Below are 14364 nucleotides of genomic sequence, written 5' to 3' on the forward strand. Positions count from 1 at the left end.
TCAAAAAATTATAAGGGTGTCAAATCTGGTAATTTTTATGGGATTTTGATGTAAACCAAAAACTTTTATAGACTTTTAAGAAATCTCATTGCCCGTCGATCTTCGAGAATTAGAAAAATCTTCCAAGTTTGAATATGCTCATTTAAAATCTGGGATCTTCTACCTCATTTTCATTTACTTACTTTTTATTATTTTCCTCTATTTTTATATATTTTATTCACTCCCGTCATTCTCTAATGAAAGATTTATTCAATAATAAACCATGTTATATATCCGAAATATGTAATATATATATTTATATACTTACTATATATATACACACGTAATATATTAAAAAACTAAAAATAAATTCAAATATATAAATAAAAAAAAAAAGCGAAAATCGTTGTTGTTTCTTCGTTATTTTTGTTTTTTATATTATAATTTAAAGATTATTTAACTTTAATTATAATTCTAATAGTTTATTCTCAATAATTTTAATAATTTAAGATTTTTTTATTTAAGAAAAATAATTTTTATAGCATATATATAAGAAACCATATCTTTTTTTTTTTTTTTTTTTTATCTTACTTATTTACAATATATTTTTATCTCGATTAGATATCTTTTATGAATATGATAAGTGTTATCTTATTTTGACTCTTATCTTAATTACCACAAAATATAATGGCAAGAGGGTCTTCACAAGGGCAACGGAGACAAATCACATCACAATCCGACACCCTCGGTGAATTAAATTGGGTAGAGATGATTGGTTTTGATCCACTTCTTATAATTCAAAATCGAGGACTACATTTAGAATTGGTTACTTATTTTTTTCTAACTATTTAGAACCGAATCAAGATAATATTTAATTCACATTTTACTAATCTTCTGAAGAAATAATATATATATTTAGTATCTAGAATCAGACCGTTCGAACACCATCGTTACTTTTAGAAATTGGGAATCGAATCAACGCTCTCAAGAAGCGAACTAAACCAGCAGATCCGATGGGATCCAGGTGATTTTTAATTGGCACAATCCATTATATATATCCTTAAAATTAGATACTGTTTCATACGTCACCAGACGTCCCTTAGAATCACGCCTTTGTCCCGCCCTCAAAGAGCACGCCCGCGACGGTCCCAGATCACTTTCACTTTCACTTTCACTTTCATTTCCCCTCGTGCACAGCATGGGCTCCCGCCCCTCCGTCGCCGACTACGATCACCGCACCCTCGTCGCAGAGCAGCACCGCGAGCTGATGGCCGCCCAAGCCCTAGAGTCCGACCACGACCTCGCCTTCCGCCTCCAGCTCGAGGAAGCCATGGCCGCTTCCCTCTCCCTCCTCCCCTCCTCCTCCTCGCCCCCGCCCTCGCCCTCGCCCCAAACCCTAGCGCCGCCCGCCGACGCCGCCTCCCCCTCCTTCGCCTTCCTCCAGTCCGACGAGCTCTCCAGGTTCCGGCGAGAGCTCGAGGACCGCGAGCTGAGCGAGGCCGAGGCGAGGCGCGGCCGGGAGGATCTCCACCGCCGGATCCACGATCAGAAGGTCGCCACCGAGATCATGACCATCCCCGACGACGACTGGGAAGACTGGGGGGATGAGTTCGAGCGGCCTTTCGGCGAGGGCTCTTCCAAGGATCGCGGCGGCGGCCGCGGCGGCGACGTGTTTAGGTTGTATTGCAAGGGTTTGGTCAGTGACGAGAGGGCCGAGGGGCAGAAGAGCAATTCCGTCTTTGCGGGGATCGGAGTCGCGGTTTGTGATTTTAGGGGGAATTTGATATTCGAAGTGACGAAGCCATTGATCGGGCCCGGGACGAGCAAGAGCAAGGCCGGCGTCGAGGCCACGGCGTTGGTTGAAGGCCTTAATGCTGCTTTGGCGTTGGAGTTGAAGAGGATTGCGTTTTACTGCGATTACTTCCCGCTTTACCAGTTTGTGAGTTTCTGCGTTTCTTACTTGAATTTCACGTTTTGGCACCCATTCAATCTGCACATTGTGTGAGGGAGGTGTCTGTTTCAGTTTTCTTTATAGAGAATTACCAATGTTGAATTCTTCACTTCTTATCGTGCTGCATTGGTCTAGCTTCTCTTGTTTCTTGATGAGGTTACGGGTATGTTTCTAGGGCAATTTGTATATCTGGCTTATAATCGTATTGTGTCTTTGGGAAATCTTTCTACCCGACTTCCTTTAATACGATGGAGATGGATAAACCTTTACTTGTGAGTTATTTCTATAGCATGTAGCGAATGACCAAGATGGTATATTGTCGTGACTCCTGACCCTAACTTCAAATTGTTGGAGTCTTTGTTTTGCAATTACTGAAGGTTCAAATCATATGGCTTTACCCAAATATTCATGGACATGAATGTTCTGATTGACACTTTGGCTGTTTGCATTGTTTATGATATCTCTTTTGATGTTTAGTGTTTCTTTTTCTGTCTCCGTGCTTTATAATTCACTCTCTATTCATTTATTTATCAAAGACTGAACGTACCTTCGTGAACCTAAGCAGAAATAATTATGGTAACCTCCTACATCAGTATCTGGTTTGATTCATCATAAGCATAAAGTCACTAATATGGTCAACATTACGATGTAGGTTACTCGTAGATGGACACCGAAGCAGCACAAGGTCATGGCATTAGTTGAAGAGGTGACTCTTCTTAGAAGAAAATTCGATCAGTGCAATTTCTTGTTGGTAGCACGAAATGAGTTTAAATTTGCCTTTAAACTTGCAAGAGATGCCATAACTTCCCAGATTGTGAAGTGTGCAGACGGTGTTGCCAGCAAGAATCCAAAGGAGACCTGTGTAATCTGTTTAGAAGATACTGACGTGAGTCAGATATTTGCGGTTGATGGATGCTTGCACCGCTATTGCTTTTCTTGCATGAGACAGCATGTAGAGGTGAAGTTGCTCCATGGTATGGTGCCAAGATGTCCTCATGAGGGATGTAAATCTGATCTTAATGTCAGCAGCTGCAGTAAATTTTTGACACCTAAACTAATTGAGATGATGACCCAGCAGTTAAAGGAAGCCTCAATCCCTGTTACAGAGAAAATATATTGCCCTTATCCCGTGTGCTCTGCATTGATGTCAAAAACTGAAGCTTCAGAATGCTCAACCACTTCTGGTGTTGCGAGATCCGGAGCAAGGAAATGCATAAAATGTCATAGACTCTTCTGTATCAATTGCAAGGTTCCTTGGCATAGTGGTTTGACATGCTTGGCCTATAAAGTATTGCATCCTCTTCCTCCTGCTGAAGATGCAAAGCTGAAGTCTCTTGCTTCCCTGAATTTATGGCGTCAGTGTGTCAAATGCAATCATATGATCGAACTTTCTGAAGGCTGTTACCACATGACTTGCAGGTACTTAATTCCCACAATTGACCTGCCCGGTTGAGCTGATCTTTACCTGGGGTATCTTTTACTCAATAATAATAATGACAAGCTCTGCTGCTCGATAGTTTAATGCCTTAGGTTTGTAGTCTAATGGTGAAATCTGTTGTCTGCTAATCTATGTGATTGCTCCAGTGGTTGTATACATGCTTTTGTTATTACAAGTGAGTAGTAGAAGTAGGGACTGTGGATATTAAAGATAATACTTACAAAACTGGACCAATGGACTGGTTCAACTTGTTGAATGGAGGATTGGACTATGTCTGGTGACTGGAATGGTCAAGAGGTCAGCCTTATTTTGACATGGTTTGACTGGTCAACAAGTTTGACTGGATCTTTGAACCTTCTAGAATATGAGGGAGATGTTGCAGTGGCAATATTGAACTGGTGACCTTGAAGGAGCCCTATCATTAATCACTTAACTAATGATACTGGCCTTCTGTCTTTATTACAAATTTAAGATACTTATTTATTCCATTATCTGACCCCCCCCCTGCCCCCCCCTCTTCTCTCTCTCTCTCTCTGCATTAGAATTTCATATTGAGAACAAGAATCCTGTGATCAGGGTCTTTACTTGAGTTGGAATGAAACTGCTATTGATGGAGTGCTTAAGGTCATTTTGGGGGGAGATATTCGTCATTAGATTATTCTAAGCCTGCAGTAGTCTGTTGCTAGATTATGCTGGAGAAGGTAGATAGAGGCAGAAGGCTTTACATGCCGGTACCTACAGCTATTAAGAAGGCCATTGTGGAAGCGCTAGTTAATCCTTTTCTTTCTGCTAGCAACCAGTAAATGCTTACGCAATTTCCCTAGTGCTTGAAATTGGCAAAACTTTTGACTTGGCTGATTGAAAATGGTCAGGCTGCTTTATTCAAACTTTCTTTTTGCCCCCTGTTGATATATATCAACCTCGTGATTTATTGCTCGAAGATTTGTATTGGAGTCGGATGGTTTAGCTATTGATTGCCACTGAAATTTTGAGTGTCCAAGCTGTTTGGGTAATGCTCGAAAAAGATAATTTAAGGTTGTGGTTTGCTTTGTATCTTCTATATCTTTTGTCAGTCCTCTTTTACAAACTACAAAAATCTTACTTAGCATTGCATCCTTGCAGATGTGGCTATGAGTTTTGCTACAATTGTGGTGCGGAGTGGAAGAATAAAAAAGCTACATGTTCTTGTCCGCTGTGGGAGGAAGACAATATTTTGTATGATGATGACGGGATTTCTGATAGTGAAGGCAGTGAAGATGAGGAAAATGAAGAATGGTATGGTGACTCGGATGATGAGTATGTGTCCGTAACAGCATAGTAATAATATTTATTCTCTCAGTACTTGCCTTTTCCCTGACGGGATATCATCTGTTCATAATGGCAAACCTTGACATGTATAGGTATAGTTAGGTCGGACTTTTTCTTTTTTTTCATCTCTTTTGGTGGACAAATACATTGAAATAATGATCGGGCATATCAATTTGCAAGCATACAGATTGTAAAGAATGAATGAGTAAAGCAGATGCTTCCTGCATTACTTTGAGATAAAGCTGGCTTTGAAATGAATTCTGAGACGCGAGAGCATCCCGGTGAGAAAATCAGCAGGGAAGATAAAAAGCTTGTGGAGCATGGAGAGAGAAGGATAAAAACGGAGAAGAGATTGATGATTTCTGAGATCTTGGAAACTTGCTGGTTCATGGATAAGAACGGAAGACGGTTTCTTTTTGCTGGGCAAATGATGGCGGTGAAAGTCATTCTATATGAGAAGTTACAGAAAATCTATTTATTTTACTTGCTTTCATATGAAAATCTAGTAAATTAGATAGGTCGAAAAAAAAAAATACAGTAAGTTACCGTAGAAATATCAGTTAATGAAAAGAGAAAGTTAGTTACTATAATAAGTAATTGATAGATCATTGTAAAAAAGGCTCTGAATAATTTTGAATTTTGTTTTTAAGTATAATCATTTGTATCGTCTACTTAAAAAAAATGAAAATATTTTCATCACTTATAAAAATGTTTAGATATGAATTATTGTTGATACTGTAAATACTAATTATTTCAAGTTATATAGATGTTTTTAGAAAAATATTATCTAAATAATTCATTTTGTGTGAAAAAAATATGGCTAAATATGTAAGTATTTAAAGTTTTATTACCACTCATGTTACCGGACTGAACCAAAGCCAAATGATAAAACACTTTTTTTTTCTTTTCTTTTCTTTTTGGTGTGCAATTTTGGTCTTTTCAGCTACATTTGGTCATCCGGATTTTTAACTAGAATAAGACTGGATAAGATAGTGCCGCGACCAAAATTTTCGGGTATGAACCAAGGGTTTGGCTTCATTATCGTCGAAGAGAGAGAACCGCCAACGTGGGAACTGGTCTTGTGACTGAATCTCCAATTCCCACCTTCCTTGATGTTGTCTTTTTCTTTGGAATTTGCTGCTCTGGATAACGTGGCCATGAAAATGAATTTCAGTTGAAGCTCCTTATTTTGGCCGACATGTTGTGATAATGGAACAAAATTCGTCTCCTGGACTGATGATTCGGCATAGACACAACCAATCTTTCTTTTTTCTTTTAATTTGGCTCCACGAATCCACAAGCTCAACAAAGCTTTTCCTCGTAGAACCTTTGACCGTGTGCTCTTGTTGTGGCTGCTCCAAAGAATAATTCTTGCTCGTCCACGTGTTGGTCTGTTGAAGTGGACTATTGCTTTGTTGGGTGATGGTCAGCAAACTTCAGCGATGAAGGCGTGAGGGATGAATCCGTTGTCGTTCCGTCGGGCACAATTGCGAGACACCGAAAGGACGTGATGAGCGCGAGAATTGCTAACCGTGAGCAAGAGCGTTGGTCTCCATGTCAACGAGGACGCGATAGCAGGAACTAGTCGCGGCGCTAGATCTTCACTAGTGCAGGTCGGCTTTGAGGCAAGAGGAAGCGAGGTCGGCTTTGAGGCAAGAGGAAGCGGCCGGGGTGCTCGACGAGGGACGGTAGATGTGATGGAAAAACTAGGTTTTGAAACTTCTCTGGATGTTCTCCCTTCTTCTCAATGGGATACCTCTCGCTATGGTGTTTCACGTTTGGCCGTGTATTCAATCTGTGTGGCCTCTTTCAAAACCTATGCGTATTAATCTATCTATAGGCCACGAGTTAGTGTTTTAATTTTTCCAAATCCATATCCATGAAAATTCCTTTTTCCGAACGCAATATTTGCTTTTCCGAACGCAATATTTGTTTTTCCAAATAATTCAATATTTTTTTTTTTTTATATATAATTCTTTCCGAGGATTGCAAGAGGATTATTTCTTAAATTTGAAATTTCGCAATCAAATAAATCTGTAAAATCTCTATATGCTAGGATATGGGCTTAACCGATTTTTTTTCGATGAATGATTAAACTTAACCCATCCGTCACAGACCCAATCTTAAGATCTTTCTATATCCTATCTACTGTTTGGTTAATCGCAATATTAAAGTTGGATATATTCACATCATATCATTTTTTTAAATATAAACGGTATAATTATAAATGAACATAAAATTTTATAAATGGAGATAATTGAAATCTCCGTGACACTAATCTTTAAATTTTTTTTCCTCTTTTTTTTAAATAATTTCTTTATTATTTTTTCCCCTTTCATCATTCTTTAATAAAATTTTATCAAATAGTAAACTGTACTAACATACCTAAAATACAAAAATAACTAAAATATATAATAAATATAAATATATAATTTATAGATTGAATGTTTATTATAAGATAGAATTAAAGTTGAATATATAAATTAAAATAAGATTAAATTGAAAAATAATTTTTATGTAATTTTTAATTTCTTAAATTAGAATTCAAATATTATTTATATTGAAATATAATTTTAAATTTGTTAATTTAAGAAAGTTGTTATTTGAGAAAATTAACTTTTCTTTATGAACATTAAAAATCCTATGTACATTTATCCCACCTCTCCTATGAGATAATTTTATCCGGCCTATATCCCCATTATATCTGACTTTATCCTATCCTAAGTAAGCACTAAACGTAGGATAAGATAAATCATATCCTATCCCGAATTTTATCTTGACTGCCAAATGCAGCCTTCGTGTATAAAATCTCTATAGACCTCATATCTTATAGCCCGTTTGGTTGTATTATAAATTGAAATTATAATCTCACGATCAGAGATTTTCCATATAGTTTAAACCTTAATGAATAAATAATTTAACTTCATTTTAACCCCTAAATAAATAACTAATTTATTGTTAATTGTACAAATAATTTAACATCAATTGATATACACTAAAATATTCTGTGTAGAATAGTTCATCAAAAATGCAAATCTGAATGCCCTTGAACTCCAAACTTGATCAATTTGTAAGGTATTTTAGAGTAAGCTTAAGTTTAATAATGATAGCTCTAGATTTAAAGTAGGAAATCTACTCACCACTCAACTCCAAAGCACGACATCATGGTAACAATTAACATATAATATCATCTATCATTTCAAGTCGTTATAATTTGAAACTACCAATCACTCACTTTTCCGGGGCATTTCTTAGTTATTTGCATATTCATGATAGAATAGTTTGATCACTCAAGGAACATTGTATATATTCTACATAATAATTAATTCACATATTATAAGCATGCATCAGGGAGAATTATCAAAAAAGTCATAAACTTATTGTAATTGTGCCAATTCAATCTTAAACTTTTTTTTTTTTTGCCAATTTAGTTCTAAACTTTTTACAATTGTGCCAATTCAATCCATCCGACCAAAATTGGCCAGCCGACGCTGACGTGGACGCCGGGCTGGGATAGTTGGCTGGCAAACGCTGACGTGGTAATTTTTTAATATTTTTTTTTGAATTTTTTCTTATTCTTTTTTTTTTTGAATTTTTTCCCCCAACCTTCTCCTTACTCTAGCCAGTTGGCGCCGGCTAGAGGCGAGGGCCGATGAGATCAACCTCGCCAACATCGTCAAATCTGGTGAGGCTCGACCTCGCCATGGATGGGCGAGGTTGAGCCTTGCCGGCCACCGACCAAGTTGACCCTCGCCTTGGCCGGGCGAGATTGAGCTACTGGGGCCTTGCCTAGCCAAGGCGCCGGTGGCCGGTGAGGCAGTTGTTGCTAGATTTGGCGACTAGCGACCACGGCCTCGCCGTCGCTGGGCGAGGCTCGCCTTCCCTAGTGGCCAATGAGGCTGACCTCGCTGGCCAAAGGAAGGAGAAGGTTGGGAAAAAAAAGAAAAAATAAATAAACCAATCAAAAAAAATATTTAAAAATTGCCACATCAGCATTCGCCAACTAGCTTTCCCCAACCGGCATCTATGTCAAGACACTAACTAAATTTGGTCGGATAGACCGAATTGACACAATTGTAAAATGTTTATAATTAAATTAGCCAAAGAAAAGTTTATGACTGAATTTGCACAATTTCAATAGGTTTATGACTTTTTTGATAATTCTCCCGGATGCATCATGATGTAGATTCACAAGCATATCAAGAATCCACATACTCACAAAGGCACTTACAAACTCTAACTAGCTGTGTCAATTTTCCTACAACACTTACCCACTACAATAGTAAGGAGATCAACATGTTCAAAACAATGATTATTCACGTGCATTTTCAAAACATATTATTTTAGTTTGTCCAAAGCAACGCAATACATAAGTTGTGACAATAATCACGTGTGCAATGAATAAAAATACATACCATGAGTTAACAATCAGTTTACACTCAAATGCATATAAATGAGCATATTAATCTTAGGATGCGCAAATACCAAATATTAGTTCACACATATACACAGGTAGGTATCTATTTTCTCACTTTGCAGGATTTATCTTGACTCATTAGCCATCTCAACTAATAAGGCGTCATCAACATCAACTAGTGGGGAATAGAAACATAAACACCTCTTTGTCATGCCTCTCAACTCATCCATTACGAGTGTGCTTACATCCGCATGTTGATAATATTTCATAATATTCACATGCTACTCAACATTTCGTATATAATTCACAATTTCTTATTCTCTCAACCTAGTAGAAAACTGTCTCAAATGGTAGAATATCAGCTTAACTCCATAGTCTTACATACATACTCATACAAGGGAGTAATCATTAGCAAATAAGTCACGGCAAAGGTTTTCATCACATGGCATCATGCACATGCAAATCATTATAACATAATAATTATCGTGTATATTTCAATAACCACATCTACAAATAACAAAGAAAAGTATTAAAAAAATGTTCTAAACCTATTACATTAGTAACTATTCGATTATAAAACTTTCAATTAAACCAATTTAGTCTTAAACATTTTCGCATTTGTATCAATTGAGTTTATTTGGCCAATTTAAGCTAAAAATTGCAGACGTGGATGTCGGTTGTTTTATGCGGCATAGTTAATGCTAACGGAGACATTGCTTAATATCTTTTTGAAAATTCTAAATTGTTTTTTTTTTTTTTTTCTTTTTTCTTTTCTACTCTTTTCCTTTTCCTTTTTTCTTTTTTTAACAAGGGGCGTCAAAGTTTGCTGGGTGTAGCGAAGGTGATTTTGCCCACGGCTCAAGAGACCATGGCTACTTTCACCTGCGTCCGACGAGGCTTTGGTGAGGTTGCGTCGCTATTGCCTTGCTCGGCTGTCCGCGGCCACATGTGTAAGAGCTGCTCTGGAGACGGAGAGAGATCCAAGTGAGGAGCAAGAAGGTGAAGAGGAGAAAGGGAATGGCATGGGACTCCTTAAATAGACGAGGGACTTGGGTGAGAGGGCGCTACTCTAGGCCTATGCAGCGAGGGATGCTTGCGTACCTTCCAGGCTGATGGCTAGGCCAGCTGTCGCAGAGTACGAAGGCTCTTCCGATTCGCCATCGACAGCCCCTAGACCGTTTAATCTTTGCGTTGATTGTGGACATACTTTGTTTTTTGTTAGCGTGATTTAGGACACGTTTGATGGCGTTTCTATTATCGGAAATAATTTTTTTTCGAAAACAGTTTTTTTTTTATTTTTATTCAACTTATCAGTTTCTAAGTATTTTAAGGCGTTTTGTAACTATATAAAATTTATGTTCCCGGAATAAAAATATATTTAGTAGACCCCAAATATTTTTGTGATTTAGAATTTCTTTTGATTTGTTAATAATTTTATTATATATTTTTTCTTTTTTCTTTTTAATTTTTCTTCTCCTCCCTTTTAGCCGGTTGCTAACCTTAGCCACTACTGCCTAGCAATTGGCCAGATGACGGCCGGCAAGGTCGCCAGCCTCAAGGGAGCCTCACCGTGGCTCGGCTAGGCCTAGCCTCACTCGACCACTGCGAAGTTGGCCTCACCCACCAAGGCGACGCCAACCACTTTGCTCAACCATCGCGAGGCTAGCCTCACCTAGGCAACGCCGACCCAAGCGACGCTGACCTCGCGATGGCTGGGTGAGGCTCAGGGGGCTCCCACTTAGCCACAGCAAGACTCTCCCGAGCATAGCCAATGGTCGGTGAGGCTTCGGCGAGGTCGCCGACGAGACCGACGAGGAAAGAAGAGAGAAAGAGAAAAAAAAATCTTTTTTCTTGTTTTATGAGTTGTTCTCAAAGTAAGAAACAATTTTATTTTTATTTTTTATTTCTATTCCAAATCTATTCTCATGAATAATTTGTTCTTAAGAACAAAAAAGTTACCAAACGCATTTCTATTATATTTCTATTTCAATGAACAAAAAAACATAAACACGTGTTCTGAAAAAGTGTTACTAAGGCTCTTTGTTTGTTTGTGTTTTTTTTGTTTTTGAACACTTTTTCTGTTTTTTTGTTCCTGGGAACAAAAAGGAACAAACGCGTTTGATGCGTTTCGTTTCCTTTTTTGTTCTTTTGTTCCCAGGAACAAAAAGAAACAAATAAGAAACAACAAATTTGTGTTTCTTATTTCAAAACACATTTGAGGAACACTTTTCTATTTTCTTCTTCTTTTTTTTTTCGCCGGTCGCCGGCCTCGGCCATGGCCGGTGACCGGCCAACGAGGGCCGGCGGCCTCGCCCGGCCACGGCGAGGCCGACCTCGAGTTCGCCCAACCAAGGCGAAGCCGACCTCACGCCGGCCGGGCGAGCTCGATCTCGCCCGATTCGGCGAGGCCGAGCTCGCCCGGCGGCCGGCGAGGCTCGGCCTCGCCGGATCTAGGCGAGTCGGCGTCGCGGCGGCGGTGGCTCGGCGAGCCTCGCCGTGGCCGGGCGAGGCCACCGGCCTCGTCGGCCGGTCGCGGCCATGGCCGAGGCTGGCGACCCAAAAGAAGAAAAAGAAAAAAGAAAAAAGAAATAAAGAAATAAAAAATTATACAAATTTACCAAACGTGTTTCGTTTATTTTTTATTCCCGGAACAAGTTTACCAAACGCATTTTTTTGTTCAAAAATTGTTCCTCGGAACAAAAAAAAATTTTCTATTTCGTTCCCTAGAATAATTTTTAAACGTAAACGCAAACAAACGCACCCTAAATGCTCCCCTAGTAATCGGTGCGAGGCTGCAAGTAGAGGAAGAAAAAGAAGAAGAAGAAGTGGCTTTTTTCGAAGGAGGAGAAGCTCTTTACATCTCCAATCGCCCAACTCATACGGGTGGGCCGACTCTGCCTCGCTCAAATTGAAATGAGTCCATGGAGGATTGCCGGAACTCTCGGAAGAAACAAAAAAGAAGAAAATAAAAACTAATAAAAATTCAAAAATTCAAAAATTCAAAAATAAATAAATTAAAAAAATATCCATATCAGCTCCAACCATATCATGGATTGTTCATACCTGATTTTGTCAACTAGTGAGTTGTTGAAAATAGAAATAGCAAGAGTAAATAGTTAGGTAGACTAGCAAAGGGTTTTATTTAAAAGAATAAAAAATATATATTATTAAAAAGAGAGAGAAACGAAACCGAGCCAGGCCCAGGAAGACTCGGTGACTTGGCTCAAGTTTGAAGCACTTTCGCCGGAGCCCGTCTTCACCGCCAGGGCACCGAGGCCGAGAGCCGTGGAGCTTTCGCCGGCCGATGTTTATCAACAATCCGCGGAACTGAAGGAAATTATTTTTTCTTCCATTTCGCGGTTAAGAAGCGTGAAGAAGATCTCGATTCTCGTTCAAAGTGATTCCATCGAATCTGATTCTAACCAAGGACGGATAGTAAAAGCTTCCCTCGTCGACTCAATCGGTACTCGGGGTTTCGATCCGCTTCGCTGACCAGGGAATGTTCCTCCCCTGTCTTGCGCTGCCTTGAACGAACTACAATGCTGAGTTGCTTAACGCTGCTCGTGTGTAAGAAACCGGGAGCCAAGGTCTTTCTTGGATGATTTGTAGTGATATTTCATTCTAGCGTCGACTCTGGACCGAAAAAATATTTTCGATTCCGGAGCTAGGTTCAACGCTCGTGGTGCTCACTGCCTGTTCGACAGAGTGACTGAGCCTAGTCCGTATACATTTACCTCCTTTTTTTTTTACTTTTGATGTCCCCGTGGCTGCATACATTGTTCTCCTTTTTTGTGTTTTCTTCGGCGCCCTTGTGATGTTTTGTCATGGCTAATATGGGCGAGGGAATGGACCGAAGACTCTTTGATAATGCTGAATTCTTGCGATGCTTGACCGGATTTTTGTTGGCATGTTCCATTCGACATGTTACGCATCATTGTGGAGTCATAGGTAAGAATTTATGGCAGTCGGAGGCGATGGTCCGGCGTGGCCGAGGATAGAGTTTGTCGGAGACAGCCAGCGGCCGGCGATGATGGACGATGCCATGGAGGTCCGGTTCGCAGAGCTTGGGTTGGTTCGGCTTGAATAGAATCTGGGCCTAGGCTTTAGGTTAATACTTAGGGGTTCGGGTTAGGTGAAAAAAGAAGAACCGATTGGGCTTGGGAAGGTTGAGCTCGGTCATGACCGTAGCCCACCCCGGGGCGAAGCCCGGGTCCAGCCCTGTTCGGACTGGGTTAAAGGGCCCGACCTGGGTCCGGTTTTCTTTCCTTTTTTCTTTTTTAAATAATAAAATGTTCTCATTAATACAAACAATATTTTTATTAAAAAATAAAAAAATGCAGATAATATTAAAAATTAGGAAAAAATTTAGAAAGGAGGTTTTGATTAATTTTTATTATATTTTTAGTGTTAATATTAGTTTAGAATTAGTGTCGAATTTTCCTAGATTAGAATGCACATAGTTTGGGGATTTTGATAATTTAGGATTAGTGTAATCTTAGAAAAAATAATAAAAAAGGTGACACTTTGGATAAAAATTAGACTTCCAAATTGAACAAGCTCATAAAGTTTTACCATAGGGCTTTATTTGTTCTCATAGACAAATGTTAAGTTGTTGTGTATATATTATTTCGGTTATATTTTTTAGGGTCGCTTTCAATACATCAATTATTGTTTTCCTTTTAGCACGACTAGCATAAATCATAAGATCATGATAAAACCCAAAAACATTGCATGAACACTTGGTGGATGAGGATTTTATGACTCATGATATTGGTAAAGAGACTATTTAGACACTTTAGTGGTTAAATGATCAAAGTGTCTAAATGATCAAACTGGATAAGTACAATCAAGTTTCCGATCCTAGATCCCTAGTTGCATAGGAAATGAGATATACTTTCATAACTCTCAAAAAGGTTAGTGATGAATGCCCTAACATTGTGAGAGGGTAAGACTTTGGGAGAATTCACGACGATTGAGGATCATTGGTCCATCATTGGCATTACCTCTAACCTTATTTTAAGGCCGTGGTAATTTTCTGCCTAAATTAGCCAGATTGACTCAATTAGTACTAATATGAAAATGTTCAAAACTAAATCTGTATAATTAAAATGTTTATGACCGAATTAGTATTGATGTAATATGTTAAAAACTGAATTGGTACTTTCTTCCAAATAATATATGACAATTTTGTATCGGCAATAGAAATCAAATATCCATTTATCATCATTTACAAACCCCACGAACTTTAATTCATGACACTTATAATTTAGT

At 38.7% G+C, this 14364-nt stretch overlaps 1 protein-coding gene across 1 annotated transcript; it reads left to right on the forward strand.

Moving 5' to 3' along the window:
* Window positions 1-1112: 1112 nt before the first annotated feature.
* LOC104432845 lies at window positions 1113-4917 on the forward strand. Its single transcript, XM_010045400.3, has 3 exons — window positions 1113-1918; window positions 2583-3349; window positions 4491-4917. The coding sequence occupies exons 1-3, from the start codon at window positions 1178-1180 to the stop codon at window positions 4684-4686; spliced, it is 1704 nt and encodes a 567-aa protein (XP_010043702.2). The 5' UTR covers window positions 1113-1177; the 3' UTR covers window positions 4687-4917.
* Window positions 4918-14364: the final 9447 nt, after the last annotated feature.

The sequence above is a fragment of the Eucalyptus grandis genome, chromosome 2 (assembly GCF_016545825.1).
Source record: "Eucalyptus grandis isolate ANBG69807.140 chromosome 2, ASM1654582v1, whole genome shotgun sequence".
NCBI lineage: Eukaryota > Viridiplantae > Streptophyta > Magnoliopsida > Myrtales > Myrtaceae > Eucalyptus > Eucalyptus grandis.

Excerpts from the sequence above, each read along its gene's own strand:
- LOC104432845 (XM_010045400.3), top strand. The coding sequence starts at position 1,178 with ATGGGCTCCCGCCCCTCCGTCGCCGACTACGATCACCGCACCCTCGTC. Across the intron at positions 1,919-2,582 it reads ACTTCCCGCTTTACCAGTTT|GTTACTCGTAGATGGACACC; the intron begins GTGAGTTTCTGC and ends ATTACGATGTAG. Across the intron at positions 3,350-4,490 it reads TGTTACCACATGACTTGCAG|ATGTGGCTATGAGTTTTGCT; the intron begins GTACTTAATTCC and ends GCATCCTTGCAG.